At 43.6% G+C, this 20,828-nt stretch overlaps 1 protein-coding gene across 1 annotated transcript in view; it reads left to right on the top strand.

Annotated features, from left to right (window-relative positions):
- Nucleotides 1-20,828, top strand: part of SPNS2 (sphingolipid transporter 2) — a 110,906-nt gene that overhangs the window by 73,068 nt on the left and 17,010 nt on the right. Inside the window, exons 10-12 of the mRNA XM_009276453.1 lie at nucleotides 922-987; nucleotides 8,533-8,631; nucleotides 20,364-20,524. Of these exons, the coding sequence (XP_009274728.1) occupies nucleotides 922-987; nucleotides 8,533-8,631; nucleotides 20,364-20,524 (326 nt within the window). The remainder of the gene's footprint in view (nucleotides 1-921; nucleotides 988-8,532; nucleotides 8,632-20,363; nucleotides 20,525-20,828) is intronic.

The following is a 20,828-nucleotide window of genomic DNA, read 5'->3' as shown; positions in this document are numbered from 1 at the left end:
GGTTAAAAATAAGAAAAATAAGCAAAACAAACCCCTCTTCCCCTACCTCCTCCCCAGCAAAGGATTCTTTGCTCCATCTCGGTTTCCTGATCTGGATCGCTGCTTGGTTCTGTTGTACCAGCACAACTGAGAAGGCAGTATGGGATGGGAGTAAGTGAGGAGGGAGTGCCAGAGGTCAAAGGATACGTGGTGGCTGTTTATACCGCACCAAAACAAAAAGATGCTCTCATCCCACTACATACACAGGGCTTTTAATGTATCTTGTTGACCATCTCCACAGGGTCAAGAGTTATATTTCACTGTAAGACACCGATGTTGCAAAACCTATACTTAAGTCCTGTCCTGACTGTACGTAGATATTACCAGTGTAACGCTTGAGTTGTTATAGTGCCTAGGCCTATGTCCCCCTCAAAAAGGACAGCGATATGCTAGCAGGGGAGGGAAGGGATCTGGCACATAGTGGGTAGAGAACCTCATGTGGTTTGCTACAGAGCTTAACAGGTAACTTGATGCCTGGTGATGGAAATGACTGTGTTTTGGGGAGCTGGGGCCTTCTTGCCTTTTCTAACTGGCTTTTTGGAACAGAATGATTTAAGTATGGAAGCTCAGGGCTGTCTCTTCTTGCTGGCTTCTCGTATTCTGTTACCGAGTGTGTCAGCCTTTTATTTAGCTGCTCTGTAGATCATAAACAGTTTACACTAATGAAGTTGCAGGCCAACCCTCTAGAGCTCTGATAAAAATCTATAGTTTTCTAATATTCAGGATAAACCACAACAGTAACCAGGAATGTATTGCGTACAGAAGAATCCTTTGAGCAGGTTTGAGACAAATAAGCAACAAAGGAAAGTTTGTGACAGGTTATTTTTCCCTTGAATGTCAAGTGAATAAATCTTCTCCTTTTTGTGTGTTTTGTTACAACAGATTTGCATTTTTATCGGAGAAACTCTTCTGTTTTCAAACTGGGCTATCACAGCAGACATACTAATGGTGAGTGTACTTTGGAACAGCATCTTTCTCTTCTGGTGGCCAGAGCAGTCTGTCAGCCTGCAAGAACAGCCTAAAGTTCACAATTTCTTCCAAATGCCTAGCCCCTACTTCAGCCTATTCTTTTTTTTTCCCCATTTTTTTTTTTTTTTACTTGGTGAAAAGGAAAGAGAGAGAGAGAGAAAGAAAAAAAGATTATTCTTGTCCTTTGTTCCAAGCACCAGGGAGAGGAAATGTCCAGAAGGGACACCATTACTGAATTCAAGTAGTTTCCCCAAATTTTAAGTATTTGCGCAAACCCCCATATGCAAAGAAATCAGCCAGCATTTCCTAATAGTCAGCACATTAGTGGATTTTGTTATCAATAACTCAGCTTTGTTCTGCAATAGGAAATCCTTCCCTCCCTCCCTCCTCTGACCACAAAGGCAGCCATCTACCTCTCTCTTTGGCTTAACTCCAGCAAACCTACCATTCAACACATACACAATAGAAAACCACCTCTGGGAGAGGAGAGAGGAAAAGAAAGTACAAAGAATTTTTGAACTATGTCCACCTTGTCCAGGAGGAAACTGTCAGGGACTTTTCACCTCATGTCCTTCATTTTCCATTCTTTCTCCACCATAGAGCTTTTTAAGTCTTTCAAATCAGCAAGCTGACCTCAGCAGCTAGATTTTCATATGAAATAGCCTGGACGTTTGTTAGAGAGCCTTGCATGTTTTGTAGATGCTTCCATCAGAGACGTACAGAGCCTATCAAACATACTGTATGTTGAAATCCCATTGTGAGGGAGGTTACTTGTTGCTTATTGTATGAAAAAGAAAGAAACTAGGGCACAGAACCATTACAGGACTTGCCCGAGGTCTTTTGGCAGGTTGTTGACAGAACTAAAAATATAATCTGTCTGGCATCAACAGAAAACTCCCTTGACTTGTATTTGTTGCTTGTGCAAACATCAATGAGAAAACAATCTGGCTCAGTATTCCTAGATGTAAAGATAATGGTGTTGATATATTGATTCGGCAAAGAACTTCAAGCTTCTGCTAAGTTCTGTTTATGATTTAAGTTGAAGGTTGTGTTTATATTTGAAGGTAGCTCTGTAGTTGTCATAACTGCGTTGCCTGATGAACTTTCAATCTTTAACTCATTTGTGCAGAGAACGCTTTGGGAGGTGGGGTGGGGTGCTTAATTCCACTTCTCTCAGATGTGAATAAAGCACGGAGGAACAAAGGTTGTCAGCGTACTTCAGTAGTGTTAGATAGCTTTTACTTACCGAGGTTCGTTCCTCCTACCAGTTTAGCTTTAGTGTGATAGAGCTCTGCATGGGCTGAACGGGTGTTTACTCTGTACTCACAGGGGTTTGCAGCTTGTGCTGAGTTCAAGGCCGCCATGGCCCTTCATTAAGCGGTATCTCAACACTTAGACAGATGTGCAGTCTACAGACAGCCGTGTTGAGGAAGAAATTATAGTACGATATTTGTAGTTGCTCATCGCTGCCTCCTCCAGAGCTTCCTGTCGCATCCTGCCTTTGGCTGTGATGTTCCCAGGAGCGCTCCCAACTCTCTCTGGTCAGAATTAGCTGATGGGCTTAAGCAGCAGATCTTTTCTATCCTCACCAGCATTGGCTGAAAGAGGTCAGGGCTTGGCCATGGAGCACATCTGCAGTCGTCCAGCAGTGACTCTCGAAGAGCAGCTGAGGTAGTCATCTCTGCTGCCAACATAGCGCAGCTGGAGGGAGGGTACCTGTCGGACAAGTTCAAGGTCCTCCAGAAAATCCGTGCCAGAGAGCGAGCTGACACTTGACCTAGGTTGTCTCAAGCTAACCCCAAAAGACATTTTTCAACCAACTACTTTGTTATATCAAGTGTACTAAGGATGCCATCATTGTCCCATTTTAATTACTGAGATTTTTTGTGTTGATTTCAATGTGACTTTAGTATCCTGTAGCTTTTTAATAGCTTTTATAGGGTTTGCCATCTGTCTTACCAGCATCCTATAGTCAGTTGCATTTTGTAGGGATGCATTTGCAGTTACTTGTGTTGCTTTAGTGCAAAAGAACTCCGTAAGAAATGATTGGAAATAATTGGAAATAATTTCTTAGTTCCAATTTCCAAAACATGGGAAAGAAACTAAAACCATGTTAAAAATTGGATTTTGGTAATTGATGCCAGCTCTTAAGCTAGCTGTTCTCTTGTCTGTTTAGAAAAAATGAACTGAGTGTCACATATAATGCCCAGCTTAATGCATTATCAGGACGAGTAGACCTGTGAAAGTGCTATACAAATAAATGTAAACATCCACTTAGATCAATGCAAGCCTGTAAACAGATGGTCTGAAGTGCATTCACGTTACACAAGGGGTTTGAGAGGATGTTTAGTCAGACAATAGGTGAGAGCCAGGGCTATAACCATGTTTGACAGACAGCTTTATAAGAATTCCTAGCCAGAGAAAGGTATGGATATGCTTTAGCGAGATGCACTTTAAATGTTTGGCAAATTAATTTCTACTGATTACTATTTATTTGGTGTAATCAGAAGTGTGTCTGTTCTTGCCTGAGGCTGGTAAGGAGTTTAAAAGCATTATTAGCGTAAGCTTAACAACACTTTCATCATATACATAAATATTATCCTGTTTTCATGGATAAAAAGCTCTCATTACTGGCTGAACACTGTTCCCACTGATTTCATTATGCCAGAAGTGAGGCTTTTTGGAAACTGCATCCCAAATGATTTATCATAGCTCTCCCAAGATTTACAGATCTCATGACTGCTTAAGAACCCTATCGGGCAAGTTGGTAAGCATCTTCAGAGGTTTTGCAAGTTTAATTTCCTTGGCAAAACAAGGATGTTTGCTTATTATCTTCAAATTTAATTGTTGGCTCTTCATAGCTTCATGCTTCCATTGCATCTACTGTTCTTGCCAGGGTAACGGTGGGTATGCAGCTCCTCAAATTGTCTGCAGTAAAAGGTGCTGAGCGCTAGGTTTGATAAATAAACTGTGAGTGCTGCAGAATGTAGTGCACTGCCTGAGATTTTAAAAGGCTGATATTTGTTCCAAATGCAAATTTGTACCAAACAGGCCTTATTCTCCTGAGCACAACTCTCCAAATCTCCTCCCGGGCACATGCTCAGATGGTGGTTAGGGAACAGGGGGATGTTTCTTACGGAGTATGCTAATTATGAAACAGATTTCATCAGCCATCTTTGCAAATTGGCCTCAAAATTACCAGAACCCCAAAGTAGCATTAAAACTGCCTTGTAACAGCAATAATGAATGAGCTTCAGTGCAGCAGGCAAGTGTGCAACATTCTGAGACATGCTGAGTGCTTGGGACGTTGTGGAATCTGGTCCTAATAGTGGGTTTTTTCCTCCATAGCACATCTCAAAAATAAAGATGATGGACAGAGGCTTGGTGGCATTTCTGTGTAAGAGCCAGTAGGCAATTTAAAGGGCCTCAGCTATTGCGATCACAATGTCTTTAGGTCTTTGCTGAGAAAAGCCATCCTCCAGTTTATGCAAAGTCTTGACACTCATGCAAGAAAATGCTCTGCATATTTTTTTTTTCTTTTAAAACATTAGTTCTTTTTAAATGGTCGTGAGCTGCCATGGAGGAGCCGCTTTAATGTTTTGCTGTAGAGTCAAAGTCTTCCTTTAGGCTTGAAACAGGCATAGACTGGTGCTCAGCTGTGCTATAGGCAAGGAGGAGTGTTGCTTTTGTTCTGATTACCTTCCCTATAAATAAAAACCAAATATTTATGTAGTATAAAATACTGCCCTGTTTTTACAGCCGAAGATAAAGAGCATTTCCAGAAGTTCTCATTGTTGCTTCTCTCAGTGTGCCTCCACGCATCAGTAATCTGAGTGCTGTGGTTTAGGTTTTAAGGCAGGGTGAGGAGTGCCTTTGAACGAAGGTACACGGCCCACTTCAAACACTTGGGCACAGCCCTGACCAGGAAGGGTGTGCCGGGGGGCGTCTCGGCAGTTCTTCCGTGGGCCAAGGGTTGCAGACGGCTGTGTGCTGCTCCATGTTGTGCTGTGATCTGGAGACCAGGTCAGCCTCCTTTTACTTCACTTAAAAGTATTTTTTCAGACAGCATCTGCCTAGCTTGAGTGAAGGGTCTTTCTCAGGCTGGGTTCTCTGGGTGACAGCCTTTGCCTTTTCTGAACAGTAGTTACAACGGGGGCAGCTGGCCTATTTCCAGGCTCTGTCAGTGGCTAGGACGGGGTTAGCGTGTGTTTTCTTTGCCTTTGGTGCTGAAAGAGGCCAGTATGCATTGTCCTGAAGATTACTGTCTGACCCAGAAAGGGTAGCAAAGTGTTTTAGAGAGTAGAGTTTTCTATCGAAGATTGGACATAAACATCAGAACTTACCTCTTTGGCACGTGGCCTTCAACTGGGAGAAGGGTGGTCTCTCCTTGGCTTTCCTGGTTATTTCAGACCAGCTCATTCTGCTGGTTTCACTACAGGAAGTGGATGTCGGCAGTAAGCCATGGCCTTTCTTGAACCTCTATTTAAAGAGCAGAGTTTTGCCAAAGCTGCTTGGTCAGCCTCCCTGCCCATCCTCCGTGCTGCCTGCCTCGGAACCTGGAGGCAGAGATGAGCCAGGATGGTCCCACAGACTTCCACTTCGGCTGCTGTGGCTCTCCCACCTCCAGTTTCTGTGGGATGTTCAAACCAGGCCATGTATGGTTTGAATTTAGGTCTATTTTAGTACCAAAATGCCCATTTAGAGCTGTAATTTACTGCTGTCTTCCTAGAACAGTAGATAATGTTTGCTACCAACTACTCCCTCTCTGTCAGAATAAAATGCTTTTTAAGTAGGGATAGGGTGGAGTATTTTTGTGTGTTTTGGAGATGCTGGTTTAAGCCTTTTTTTCTTTCCAATACGTTCTTAGAGGAGGAGGCAAAATCTCATGTTCATTTGCTTGCCACATGTTGGGTTTTTGGGTTTGGGGGTGCGGGGTGTTTGTCGCCTGAATTCCAGACTGAATTTACTAAGTTTTGGCACTTCATAGTGCCAAACCGTATCAATGGTTTCAACTATCAATAATGTCTTTAGTTAGGCAGACTGAAAACTTGCTGGAAATTGTATTGCTACTTGCAAAACTATATGTATGCATAATACAGATATACATGCAAAATTATGTCTATATGTGTGAGTGTGTGTTCATGTGTATAAATATATATATGCACACACACGATCATTCAAATTTCTTTGTCCAGTTGGCACCAATTCACTGCCACTCCCCGAAAATGGTAAGTTTTTAATGAATCTGCCATTTCCTTTGTCATTTTGCTAAGAAAATGGATGGATTATAGAGCCAGGCAGGCTTTCTTCTCCAGATTTGTTAGCATAAACTTTATAGAAAGAAAAATATTTTAACGTAACTTTAAAATTCCCTGTTTCACAGATATACACAACTCTGGACTCTTGAATTAGGTAAAATTTCACTTTATCTTCTCAGATGCCCTTTCTCAAACAGCTCTTGGAGAATGAAGCAGGTGCTTCTCCATTGCACCGGTGTGAACTGGGGCCAGGTGGGAGGAAGAACAGAAGAACAATAACTTTTTCTTTTATTTTCTTCTGTCTAATCTATCCAGGTTGCACCCATTACCCTGCATCTTTGGGGAATGGTAGTGAATTGTGTGGCTCTCCTACTGTTGTACAGCATGACCTTCAGTATGTTTCTGTCTCTCTAATGAAGTCTAGACCTTATTTTCCTCTTGGGATTTCTGTGAGCCTTCAAGTCTGTTTTGAGCTCCTGGATGCAAAAGGAGGACGGTGTCTAACATCTGCAGTCAGGTGGCTGCTGTGGGTCTGATCACCTTCTGCGCTTCTGTTGCACAACAGGATTTTAACAGGGTACCCATTTAATATGTGGCATCAAAGTGCGTTAGCAGTGTGCATTTGCAGCTTTGTCAAACCAGTAATGAAAGAACTGGCAGGTCATTCTGAAAGCACATGGTAAAACCCTAAGGAAAAGCATTTAATCTAATTTTGCCCATCGTTCGTAATTGTCTCTGCTTGGAACGAGTTGATCATTCTAAATAGGCATCAGTTCTCTTCTAGTGTGGATTTTCTCAAGGCTATTTCTTTTCTTTCCTTTTTTTATGGCTAACTCTTTCCACTGCAGACAGGGCAACTCACCTTCCCTGAGAGGAAGTGTTAAAGCGCTGAAACAGTGCTTCAGATTCTGTGCCCTGAGATACGTCGCTGTTGAGCAGTGAGTTCTCCCTACCTCAGTCAGCTAAGGTAAATTGATCTCTCTGTATCTCTAGCTGGGGATATGCCAGTCCCGAAATGTCACATTTCATTAATAAATGACTTCAGGAAAGGATTGCAAGAATGAGTTGAAGTCTGGGAAGGCATGCCTTCTAAAGAAAGACTAAAGGCAGCCCATCACAGAGGAAGTGGACAAGTAAAAGGCATCATGGTCTACAAATACCTAAACAAGAGAGTAATTTCTGGCAGGGTAGATAGCTCTTCAGAGCAACAGAAAAAGGCAGAACAAGATTCGGTGCTTAGAAGTGGAAACAAAGCTCACTTGGATTTAGAGACCTATTGAATTCTTCATTACTTACAGCCTTTAAATCAAGACAGGATCAATTTATAAACCGGGATATGTGAACTTGATGCAGATGTTCTTAGCCAGCTTCTTTCACAAGTTTTATGCAGGAGACAATTACTTTTTTCTGCTCCTAAATGTGTGTTATAAAATTAAGGTCATTCCACAGGATGGGGGTTTGTTGCTTTTTTTTTCTTTTTTAATCTTTCATCCCCTTCCATGGTTAGGGCTCTGTTTTCTGTGAGCTCTGGTCCCTTAACGGGGAAGTAATTTGTGTTTTCCACTGATCCTGTGTAGTCAGACTGATTCTGCATGACCTGGTCGAAGGTGTCATGTCCTATTAGAGGAGTGGGGATCAAACTACAATATCTTGGCTATGGAGAATTTTCCTAATGTGTCTGTCACTTTTTACAAGTGGAATCGCAAATTTTTGAGAAAAATAAAAAGTGGCTAGAGATGGGGGGGGCAGATATGTGACCTTTCATACTGGTGTGAATTGCTCATGGTTAGGATACAAAATTATATCTTTATTATGGAAAAAACACCATATCCCAGGTTACAGCAAAGTCCTCGTTTGGAAGGCTGGCGGTGCTGAGCAAATTACGTGCTGCAGGCAGCCTCGAACTTCGCTCTCCCCATCAGCCAAGCAAAATACAGGCTGAGGAGCAATAGCAAAGTGTCTCGTGGGCGAAGTTGTTGGTCAGACTCATGCATTCAGTGCTGCTGAGAGGAGCGCAGACCGGACAGAGCTTCCTTCCCTCGACACCTGCCATCAGGAGTACTAGAAAGCCAGGAAGGGTAGCTGAGCTCCCCGGTGGCTTGAGCCCCCCGTGGACTGGACAGTGGCTGCGTCTGCCACCGACATCTGGGGGAGCTTGTTTACTTTGTCCTGACCTGGGTATAAACTGAGCAATACAAGACAGCTGGACAGGTTCTTATTTCAGTTTCCTTATGGTTTTTTTTTTCTTTCCCCTTCTTCTTTGCAGTATGTGGTCATTCCAACGCGCCGTGCAACCGCAGTGGCCTTGCAGAGTTTCATTTCACACCTCCTGGGAGATGCTGGCAGTCCTTATCTGATTGGATTTGTAAGTGCTCACAGCAGGTTTTGGCAGGGTTGCGTGCACATGTTTGTTTCTGTTTACTAACTGCTTATCTAAAATGCCAAGTTAAACCATGCTAGGGGAAGGAAGTCCTGTATTTATCAGCAGAATGGGAAGCGGTGCAGTGCGACGCAACTTTTTTACATGCTTGTGTTATCGGGGGGGCTACAATTCAAACCTGGAAGGACCACTTGGGCGCGAGAAGTGAGCTTCTAAATCTTTTTAGCCTAGGGCATTTGTAAAGCTTATAGACAGCTCTGTAAAGGGAGAGCGGTTGCTTCTGTGGTGTGAACATAGGTCCATTAGAAATTAGATTGGAACAGAGTCGTGTGTGTGTGTTTAACTGTTAATCTGGTCTCATAAACCAAATACCTATTTGTGGGTAGCAACATGCAGCTGTTCTGACCTGCTGATATTTTGAACCTGTTTTGTATGATAATAAATGACGGTGTAAAATCCATGGCAGGATGGGTGTTATGTTTTGGGGGTTTTATTAGTATTCCTTTCTGGTGTGTATGCTTTGGTTTTTTATTAGTATTATTCCTTTCTATTACTGCTGCAGTTGTTGGCCTTGGTCTGACTGGAGATCTCCCTCATTATGCCACCATTATCCTAGTGCGGAGCAAAACAAAAGACCCTGCTCCAAAAGCTGGCAATCAGAGAACATTCACAGTTGAAAATACAAGGCCTGGGAAATTTAATGAGGAAAAGCAATCTAGATATACTGGGGTAATTTCTTTCCCTTGCACCCTTCTGTGGAGTTTGATGCTTTGAGTTTCAGAGAACACAGATCATAATTTATAAAATATAGTAGCTTCCATGTAAAGCCCTAAGTGGCACTGCTCACGTTGTGTTGAAGGTGCTACAGTTTTCCAGGGATGTAACTGGGATCTTCACTAGTCCCGTCACCTGAGAGACAGAACTCGGATGTGCTCTTCCAGCTCAGTACTGCTGTGTGACACAGCTGCTGGCTGCTGGGGACGTTTGTTTTGGGTTTTTTTTTTTTAAACCTGTCATTTCTCATCTGTTCATCCCATAGACACTGGTGTGTGTACCTATACATATTTATTTATTTATATATATTTAATTTTGTATATATATATTTAAATATACATAAATATTTACTCTTGAATGCCAGCTCCCAAAAATGATATGCTCTGTAGCCCTCTGAAGCATACATGAAGAGACAGATACAGGTAAGGCTGAACGGACCAAAGAAATTAGAAGTCTCAAGAGAATAAATATGTACAATTTGCCTTACTCTTTATTTAATTCAATGTTCTGGGCACCCAGGGAGAAATGATCTTATTTTAGAAATTATTTGGAAGTGGCAAGAACAGAGGAATCACTGGAAGAGTCTGCTTTGTGCAGGGCAGGCAACATGGGGAATGTCAAGTAGGAGAATGAAATAAGCAGGCCAGCGTGCTTTGAAGGCGGGCGCCAGCGATGAGAGGCAGGGTCTGAGAAATATACATAATTAATTACTCTTGAATGCCAGCTCCCAAAAATGATATGCTCTGTAGCCCTCTGAAGCATACATGAAGAGACAGATACAGGTAAGGCTGAACGGACCAAAGAAATTAGAAGTCTCAAGAGAATAAATATGTACAATTTGCCTTACTCTTTATTTAATTCAATGTTCTGGGCACCCAGGGAGAAATGATCTTATTTTAGAAATTATTTGGAAGTGGCAAGAACAGAGGAATCACTGGAAGAGTCTGCTTTGTGCAGGGCAGGCAACATGGGGAATGTCAAGTAGGAGAATGAAATAAGCAGGCCAGCGTGCTTTGAAGGCGGGCGCCAGCGATGAGAGGCAGGGTCTGAGATGCAGGCACGGCTGTCTCAGGTGACTCTGCTGCATGTTCATTCTTTTTCTTACGTAAGAGGGACGTCCGGGAGGAATGGCGAAGACCCTGAATGATTGCAATTAATCTTGAAAGTTGCCTAGGGCTCTTTAGTGTCGCAGATTTAAAAAAAGGGACTTTGGTTGTAGAAAATAATGTGCCTTGCCCTTCTGGTATTCAGAGATCAAGCAAGTTGTGAGTTACTTAAGGATGCCTGCCTGAAATATGCTTAACCCCAATTTAATAGCTGCCTTAGGCTTTCTTTAGACTGGGAAAATATTAATTATGATTTTGAATTACTCTTTTCTAATGCTGTACTTGTTGGGCAGCTCTCATTTGGGAGGAGAGTACCCAAGTACAAGGCTCTGTGGCAGGAGAGCAGGAGTAAAGCACTCGTGTCATGGAAGGCACCAGCATCCAATTCTGTAGCCTCTGGACTGGCTTGGCTGACTCATGCTCCCTGTGCTACAATGACTGAAAGGTCAACCGCAGCTTTCACGTACCACAGAAAAACAAATACTATTTGAAGTGAAAGGACAAACAGCCAACTTCTCCACCAGAGCTGAGACAAGCAGTCAACTTGATTGTTAAAAACTGCAGGTGTTTGTCACTGGAATTGTCCAGCTGAGTTGTAGGATGGAGACCTTCATGCAGGATTGAAATCTCATTTGGGCAGGTTACAGAAGTGGCTTAGATTATGACTAGGATTTTCAAGGCAGTCTGTGGGAGCTAAGCAACCTACTCCTCTTGGCTTTAAGGGAAATTTGGGAACCCAATTCCCATAGTCCTTCTGGGAATCCCCAGCCTGAGGACATCAACTCACACTGCTGTTACTCCAGAGTTACCACGAAGCGGACCGAGAGCAGGGTGTGGGTCTTGAAAGAGAGAGACAGAAGGCAGGATAGATCAAATGAGCTGCAGTAACAGGCATGCTCAGAATCGGCGAAACTCGGCCTCCTGATCACTCAGGGTTCATCTGAGATCCTGAAGATCTGCCATTTCTTCTGACTGCTTACAAAATCCGCCTAAAGCTCCCTCACTAAATGAGCAGTGTTTTGATCAAGTATGGCTGGAATCTCACATGGTTTTGGTGAGTTCATAGTGAGATTCCCTCTAGCAGTGCTCTTAAAGAATCAGATACCCGTGTCCTTGTAGGACTAAGCTGTCGCAGGCAGTTGTCTCTGTAAGGTACTTAACAGCTGCAGCCTCATGTGTGGTTGCTCCTTGCCCTGAGAGTTGAAGGTCAGACTCAGATTTTTCTGTAATCTCCCCCAGTTCCAAATCTTGCCATGCAGCTCCTTACAGTAGCCCAAAGCACCAAATATATGTTAGTGTTTAAAAGCTAAGTGGAAGGAAGAATGTATGTGTGGTTATTTTTCATGTCTCTTTAAATATTGGTAACTTTTATTATGGTAAAAAGGCTTAAGATTGACTTACAAAGAAGTTATGCAAATGCAGTTTTAGGGTGGAAGCTGTAATTTGCGTAAGGTTTTACTACCTGCCAAGCACTGAGATCAATTACTATAAATCAGTGCTGCCTATTCATTCACAAATAAGAACAGGCATTGCTGCAGTATTTCGTTAGATGAGAGGTTTTATTCCTAGATAACTGTAACTTTTTCAGGACCTTTGTGATAACCCACAGAGTTTAAATAATTCCTGTTTAGCAACTTGGAGTATAACTCTGTGCTTTATTCTTGAGGTAGTCAGTGAGGAATTTCACCTCCTCAGTGCATTACACCCAAATATCTCTAGTACTTTTGCGTCTTTGAAAGGTCCCACTATGCAGACACGGTTGCTGAAGCACAGAACAGTTGAGAAATACCCCAAATCTCACCACTCATGTTGACTATCAGATAAAGGTCTTCTAACTGCTCTTCCTGCACCCTAATACTTAGACAGCATTTCAGACTCAGAAGAGCTGAGTGGAGGTAGCTAGCAGCAGAATGTGAAATACAGTTAACTTCTCACGACGCATCATAGCTCCAGCTCTTTGTATTATTATTTCTGGTTATATCTTTGTTGGCCTTTAAAATCAAATAATTGTAAGAAGTGCCAGTGAATCTGCGCTTCTGCGTTCATCTGTGCACATGCATGCATGAACCCATCTTCCCTGCTCAGGGTTTACATTATTCCTTCACACAAACAGCAGTCTCCCTCCACTTGCTGACATACTCTTTTGCTTCAGGAAAACCAAGTACAGGCAGTGATTTTTTTTCTTTTGAGGCTGTGCCTTGTTCCTTTTTCTTTCCTTCCTCCAAGTCTGTCATTTGCTTCCTATCTGAGCACAGGAGTGCTTTCCTCTTCCATCCTTGCCTTGCTTCTAGCCCTGGCTGTGATGAGAAACAGGCACCTACTGCAGGCTTTGCTCTCTCTGCATGTGCCAGGAAAATTGCTGTTGTGGGCACACGCTGTCCTTGCTGCTCTGGTGCTGTTGGCTCTCCTGTTAGCTTCCTGCTTTATTAAATTCTTTCTCATCTCCCCTGTGCAATCATCCATCAGGTCTAGGGATTGAAAGCTGTCTGTATCTGCTTGTCACCTGGCAACATCGGCGTGTGAGGATGGGTGTTTTAAAGTGCCAGAGATCAGTTCTCCTCCACCAACACCTTTTGATGGGCTGAAAGCTATTCCCTGTACTCCACCGGTGGTGGTTCCCTCCTGTCCTGACCTCCTTGGCTGCTGCTGCTTCAGTTTTACCTGAGGGACACAACCTCCAGCCACTCTGGCCAAGCAGCGTCAGGACAGCATGCCACGGCCTGGCAACTAGGCTCTGTGAGAGGGGGGACCCCGATCACTCATCTGTGTGCTGAGGGTCACGCGAAAGCTCTCCCCGTCTGTCCATCTCTAGTTAGGCAAATGGCAGCATTACCTGAATTGCTGGGTCTCCGATGGCCTCCTCTTGGCAGACCCCGCGACCGAATGCTGTGTCGGTTTGCGGTGCCCAGGCACGCTGCTTCGCCTGGCAGCAGAGGTCACGAGCGTCTGAACAGGCAGCTTCTCTTTGAACTGTCTCCTTTCGAAAAAGAGGTCTGAGTGTGAGTGACCTTGTAATTAATTGTAAGCAAATCTGAGCTGTTCTGTTTCGAAGGGGTTTTGTGCAACTCCTAATATTACCTGGAAAAAAATTTTATTAATAAGCCTATCGCTTGTCACCCTTCACTTTTTCTCCCTTCCCCAACTTTCTTATGTGAGTAGGTTGATAAACTAGATCTAATGAGCTACTTAAATAGCAAGAATGCTAACGACCTTCCTTTAGCAAGTAGTTAGCAGAACAGTCTTAATTATCATTGGTGCAGAGTGAAGGGAAGGCAGATCAGCATTTGATTAGGGGCAACTCGAAGAAAATTGTAGTAAATGCAGCAATTAAGATACTTTTTAAATGAAAGTTATAATTGGAGGTCTAGATTTCACAGCCTTCTTGTCCCAGTTTGAGACAGCCTTTTTGTTGATTTGGTTTCAAAGGTGTTTACCCATCGCAGTAAATATGTATGTATAGAAAGTAGTTCTCTATGTAAAGACTTGCCTGCCTGAGAAAGTGGAATTCATGTATTATGGTTTAAAATTCGTATTTTATGGTTTAAAATGCTATGGCTACTTCAGAGTAGATCTGTGGATATGCTTACTCTGGAATAACATTTTTTCCGGTTTAGTTTGCTAGATTAAAACAGCCTGTTGGGGCTCAAATCCACTGCCGTCTGACTTAAAAGCAGGGTAGTGGAATAAAGTGGATCGTTGCGATGTGATGCTGCAGTCTGGGTGTTTTGTCCCTGTCTGACCTGTGCAGCCATTCCTCAAATATGGCCCATTATGTGCTTGCTGGTGATTACATAGTACTGTCTCTTCTGCCAGAGCAGGGTGCGAGATGAACTGGAGTTCAAAAAGGCAAGCATATCCTGTAATAAAAATGTGCAAATTATTCTCCTAGCATCACTCTCTGTTTTACGGACTATCAGGAGATATTCCACTGCTGTTGTGGGATTAGGGATGGAACGGAGGTCTCTGCCTTGTTGCCTTTTGCAGCATGTTACATGTTCTAATATTTATAGTATATAGGAGTGTGTATAGGCAGCATCTTCCATCACCTGATGGAGATAGCAGATGAAATGTGATACACATTCGTGTTTTTTATTGTTCTTTCTTTACCAAGTGCCAGCTGCTTGACTGGTGTTCTGTAGCCCTAACGGCATCGCTCCTCCTGTGGAGATCTTCCCCCACATTCATGCTTGCATATGACCCAGATTGTGGTGGGTAAAATGGGACTTGCCCTTGCAGTCCAACATCTGATGTACATGCGTCAGGGAAATACTGTGAGGAGGAGAGCGCCCAGCCCCTCATCCTTATTATCTGTTTCTTCAAGCAGTAACTTTAAGTTGAGGATTTCTCTGGTCCTGGCTGAGCTGAGTAATTAAAAGCCTTTTTCGTAGTGCACGGAAAGGCCAAATCTTTTGACATGGCTGCCAGCTGCAAAAGAAGGGGAGAATTAAGCACCTGGAGAGCAATCCACACAGGATTTATCTCCTCATTGCAACGAGCTAACAAGCTTCCCACTTCTGATGACTCAGCAATGGACAGGATTTAAATCTGCCCTAAAAAACCAAATGGCTTCCCATATATAAAACGTTCTTTGCCAAGGGTTCGCAGCCTGTTCTGGTTTTTTTTTCCCAGAGCTGCTGTGCACCCGTCACTTCCCATGACTTTGGTTAGAAGTGCAGCTTCTCAGTATTTTTGATAAACGGACGTTTAAAGTATGTAAAAGTATCGCATTAAAGAAAGCCCAGAAATCCAGAGCTGATCGTTGTTTTAGTCAGGTATTTCAAGCTCTGTCCCGTCTGCTCTGTCACTCCTTTTCCAGTGCACTAAAAATCTCATTAAGTAAGTGGCTTCTTTCTCTGAGCTGCCAAGGACCCCGTACGCTCCCAGTACGGACAGAGAGTTTTCATGGTGCTGAGCACCTTTCAGAACGAGGTGTCCAATTTCTGCAACGTGGGGGAATGACTTCCTTCTCCTGGGATGTACCGCCAGGGAAGGGGCTCTGCTGCAAGGAGAGATGGGGGACAGGGGTGCTGCTAAAGGGTGTGCTCCCAAACTGCGGTCCTCTGCCACAGGCCTTATTTCTACATGTAAGTGGGCACCCCCCATCCCTACACATTTAAGAACCTCTGCCCTGTCACGTGAGCCATGTTCCTCGATTCCGTGTTCCCCATGGTACAAGGCATCTCCTGCTGGGAGAGGAGAAAGTCCAGCGTTATCTTAGAAAATCCCTGGGCAGACCAGACCTGGAGAGAAAGGCAGTTAATGACATGAAGAAAATAGACTTTCAACCCTCTCCAGGGCAAATGTTGTCTGGAGACAAATGTTGCTCTAACGTCGAGAGACGTACAAAGTCCATTTGCTAGCGTTGCAAGCAGAACCCTTGATTGAGTCTTTTAATTTACTGCAGCCTTCTGAAGGAAGCATCACTTATTTAATGCAGCCTGGTAATCCTGGGAGGGGGTACAAGGGCATAAACAGATGAGCCTGCCACAGGGGAGGCAGTGCAGGAATCCTCGCTACGGGTGTTGCTGAGGCAGACGCGGGTACCACGCACTAATGCAGGATATTGATATTGTCACCAGCCAAGTATTAAATTTGTCTGCGATCTCAAAAGGACACAATTAAGATTAGCAGGATGTTTCGCTTTTTTTTCCTCCAACATACAAACATGCCAAGGTTAAAAATTGAAATAACTGTTAGGCTATAATTGCTTTTACCTTTCTGCAGTTTTCTGAATGAATATCATAAAATAGTCAGGTTTACCTCCTCTTTTTATAATGTGTTTCTCATGCCATTTAGCATTGTATAAATGCTTGTGCCTCCCCCACAGGCCCAGCAAATTATTTACTTTTACTTTACAAAATCCCTTATTTTTGGTTTCTAGTCTTCATTTGCATTCATATTAGATTTAAAAAAAAAAAAAAAATCAAAGAAACCTTTCACATGCATCTCTGAATTCAGAGTAGGTGAACCCCAAACCATTGCGGTGACAGTGTAGGATTACAGGGAATACTGTGTTAAGGAACTGTACTGAAGAGAGGAGACGGAGAACCTGGCTTGTATCAAAGTGCTAATCATGAAAATCAGGTATTTGTGCCAGGTACTGCAGTGGAAATATCGTTTTATGCAGCAAGATTTGTGCCCAAGAGGCAACGTCAGAAATTTAGAAAAATCAAGTGATCGCAGAGGAATTGAGATGCTCGACTCGGCGATGAGACAGAGTAGATGAAATGATGATTTCAAAGAAGTTGTTACCATTACATTGTCTAATTAGTAAATCAGTTTAATTTAACCGCTCATGCTGTTCAGGAGGGACAGTAACACAGAAGCAAGCCGTCTTTCTAGGGCTTCAGCCCACCTGAGCTCTTATTACATCAATAGCCTGTCCAGTGTTCCAAAAAACACAGCACGTGCTTCCCAAGAAAGGTAGGGAGGTTTCCCTTTTTTCCTTCATTGTCTTCTGCACTCAGATTGAGAAGCAGTCAGCGATTTGGGGGGTTTGGATCATGCCGGCTGCAGCTGTACTGTTCGTTCTCCGGAAGGTGGGCATTTTCTCTAGCTGGACTCCATCCAGTTGGCTGCCACCGGCTGACTACATGCCATTTGTATTCTGTTGTAAAAATGCCATGAGCTGAAGTTTATTTAGCAAAGTCATTCCTCTTGGTCTGAGATCTATGTTACGCAGTGAGGGAAAAGAAGATGTGAACTTTCGTAGTTAGGATGTTATCAAAGACTTTTGATTGGACTGCAAAGCAGCCACAGGACTTCCGTCTTGATTTTCCACCCCCAAGTTTTGGGTAAATGTTTGGAAGTTTTTTGCCACCTACCAATTGGCAGAACAAAGAAAGGGATCCCACACGTGACTCCATGCTGAAAAACTGCCACTGACCGTGCTTGCAACCCCCACTTTTTGTTACTCATGATAGAGAGAAGACACCGAATATGATGCTAGATTGGGTCTTGCCAAATCACGGTTAGACGACTCGGGATGCTATCATTGCAAGGAGTCTGGAAAGCCAAAAATTGGCAATACAGAGCAGACCATTTGGCAGACAGTATGTCGTTCTTGGAGCCCAAGTCTGTAATTATGTCCTGTGTCCTCTTGAGAGGAGATGCCAAAGTTCCAGTCTTAGCAGGTGGCTTGTAACTGAGTGGGAGAAAACAACAGGGAATAGTGACTGTACGTTAACAGCAAAAACATGTATGTGGGGCCCTGATAAAGTTCTAGAGTTAAGAGATGTAGACATGGGTGAGGGGGTTGTATGAAACCTAGATAAGAAAGCCCAGCTGGCTTGGTGGGAAGAATTACACCTTGGATGGGAGGAAACACTGCTTTTTCTAAAATATGCACTTAAACAATATGTTGGGCTAAAAATGAAAAAGGTAGCAGATTCAATATTAACAAGATTTGTTGGTATAAAAGATCAACGTGATACCTTAGAAGGGAAGGTATGGGGCAGGCTGCATTGGGAGTTTTATTTGTTGGAGACTTTGCATTTTCAAAGCTAGTTTTAGCTTAGGATGTCATGTCATCCATAAGAGAAAGCAATTGGGAGCACATGCCTGGCTTTTCATCCTCTACTGCTGATTTATCATATCAATTTGTCTAGTGATTTATTGTCTGGTCCTTTTAGAGGATAATTGTATCCATTCCCAAAAATGAAAAGTGGTTTAGAATTTCTAAATTTCTATTTTAGAATAGCCTCAATTCTGGCTATTGCACACAGAGGGGCTGATTCGATGCCAAATTTTGGTTCATAATGAAGAGTAAGGGAAATGTTGGGAATTAAGGTGTCTGGATACAAGAGGGAATAAATTACCAACTGATGTCCCTGCCCTCTGGGTTGCAGTGCGTGTTCTGCTAATTTCCTGGGAGTGCGTTCTTTACACGTTCAAGTCTTGTTGCTATTTTTTAAGTCTCTCAGACTAATAGCCACTGTTGTTTGCCTTCAGTCTAAGGACTTTTTTAACCATCAGTTCTCACTAGACTTGTTCATAACAACCCTGTTTTTCCTTGTGTGTGTTACACGCTGTGAATAAAGTTCTCTTTGAGAGGACAGGAGCGCTGCCTTAGCTATATCCCAAGCACAGGAATTTTCTCCTCCTCCTTTCTAGGGCAAGGAAGGAAACGGAGGAGTCTGGCTAAAAGCCTTCAGTTCTTTCTGTAGATACGCTCTTCCAGTGTTTGTTCACTCCTCTCTACTTGAGAATGCTCCATCCTGAAAGACAGTCCTCTGCTCTTTCGTGTGCAGAATGGCTTCACCTCCACCATCAGGCTGGCCGCTCCTCTTGTCCTTCACTGTAGCAGGAGCCAGGCTGAGCTGTAAGATGGATATTAAGGCACTGAGACCACCAGCGCTCCAGAGTCTCCCTGCTAAAGCACACCCTGCGACCTGTTCGTTGGAGTCCCCATGAGCGTCATCTTTCTGTCACCTTCTGTTGTGCTTGGCCTCTGCTGAGGCATCTCTTCACACACATTTACCTTCCAGGTCGCTACACTTGGCTGCAGGGCTGTGGGTTGGTGATTTCTCCTGCATGTGACATTTCTTCACTTGATTTTCAAGTGTCTTTAGATTTAAGCCTTGAATGTTGGATTTTGCTTGTAGTTTGTGTCTGACGCCACCTTTTACATTAGCAGTAGTGTAGCAGTTTAGAAGTTGCTGCACAAGCTTTGACTATTTCTGGAACTGATCTGCATGCGTGTGCAGCAGTAGGATTTTATGCTGCAAATTCCCTGCAGTCTTTTGGTATAAACTAGTATTTCTGCCTCAACAAAAGGTTACAGATAAAAACAGAGCTGTTTTATCTTTTTATCTTTAAATACCCAATGCCTTGAGACTCATCCCCACTGCTGCTACCACTCTGTTGGATTTATAGAGAGTAAAGTTGTTTGCTGGGCAGTAAATACTAAAATGTGATTGTTTTAGCTACAGACAGTCATTAAATATTACTGAGTTTTATCAAAAGCTTTTCATAATGAACTAAATACTGCCATTGTATGTCACTGCTTCTTCATGTGTGCACAAACTTGTGTCCTCTTTCATATAATTACGCTTTTTGACTGTGGGAAGATGCAGGTTGCCTTAGCCCATAAACTTGGTGGTGCGTGGTTCTTTGGCGTGAGTGCAGCCCTTATGCAACAGACCTTGTCTGGGCCTGCGGGGCAGAGTCACATCTTGCACACAATTACACTTCAAAGTGCAGCAAGCTTAGGAGGTTAGAAGAGGGAATGAGGTCTGTGCCTCAGAGACGACGATAAAAAACCCCACATTCCAGTTCTGTTTCTGAAAATCAGATGGGATCTCTGTTTTTTTTGTTCTTTGAAAGACATTTCTCCCTTCCCACTCAATACACAGAAATGGAATTTAATACTTTCTTTTGCTCAAAGGTAGGTAAGGTGTAGGAGTAAGCAGGACTTGATAGAAATTGCAGAATACTGGTCACTCCCTCGCCCACCAAGCAATGCCGGCGTGGCCCTGTCAGCACACCAGGAGGCTTGGTCAGTACAGCGAGGTTAGGCACCCATGGATTCAGTCACTGAAGCGGCCAGGGAGAAGATGGAGAGGGCTGTGGGAGGAGTAATAGATCAGGCCAGGAGAGCCTGAGAGGTAGAGGAGAACCCCTGCCAGGCTGCTCACAGCATAAGTTGCCCAGGCTCCAGAGTGGCGTGTGGAAGGCTGAAGCATGCAAGGGACATTCAGCCTTTACCGAACACACTGTTCCATTTTAAACCTCATGCACGTGTTCAGTGGGTGGTTGTTTAGGGAATCGTGTGTTCCCTCACCATTATCGTGTCTCTCTTTCATCTAAGTGACTAATTTTTTTGCCCTTCTCTCCTAGATCTCAGACCTGATACGACAAAGCACAAAGGAGTCCCCAGTCTGGGAGTTCCTCAGCTTGGGGTATGCACTCATGCTCTGCCCGTTTGTCGTTGTCCTAGGAGGGATGTTTTTCCTGGCCACAGCCCTCTTCTTCCTAAGTGACCGAGCCAAAGCTGAACAGTGAGTAACCTGGCAATTGCAAATGGGGAGGTACCGAAGCCTGTTTTCTCTCTTGAACGTTACGCTTGTACTCTTTCCCTGGCCTTGGTCCTTCAGGTAAAGGATGTCGGGTTGTGTGTTAAGAACCTCAGCTCAGCAGAGCGCATGAGGCTGCACGAAGCACAGGGGCTTGGGTCATGCTGGCTGGGCATCCTTTACATGCTTCTGCTCTGGTGGATCTCAGTTGTTGGCCATACGGCCTGGAGGGGAGCACAGTATTTGAGATCACAGGTCCCTTTTACCCTTGCGTGAGCATGCCACAGCC

This window comes from Aptenodytes forsteri, unplaced genomic scaffold, assembly GCF_000699145.1.
Source record: "Aptenodytes forsteri isolate BGI_AS27 unplaced genomic scaffold, ASM69914v1 Scaffold209, whole genome shotgun sequence".
NCBI classification, from domain to species: domain Eukaryota; kingdom Metazoa; phylum Chordata; class Aves; order Sphenisciformes; family Spheniscidae; genus Aptenodytes; species Aptenodytes forsteri.
The sequence above is the reverse complement of the archived record's forward strand: the minus strand, read 5'-3'. Positions and strand labels throughout refer to the sequence as shown.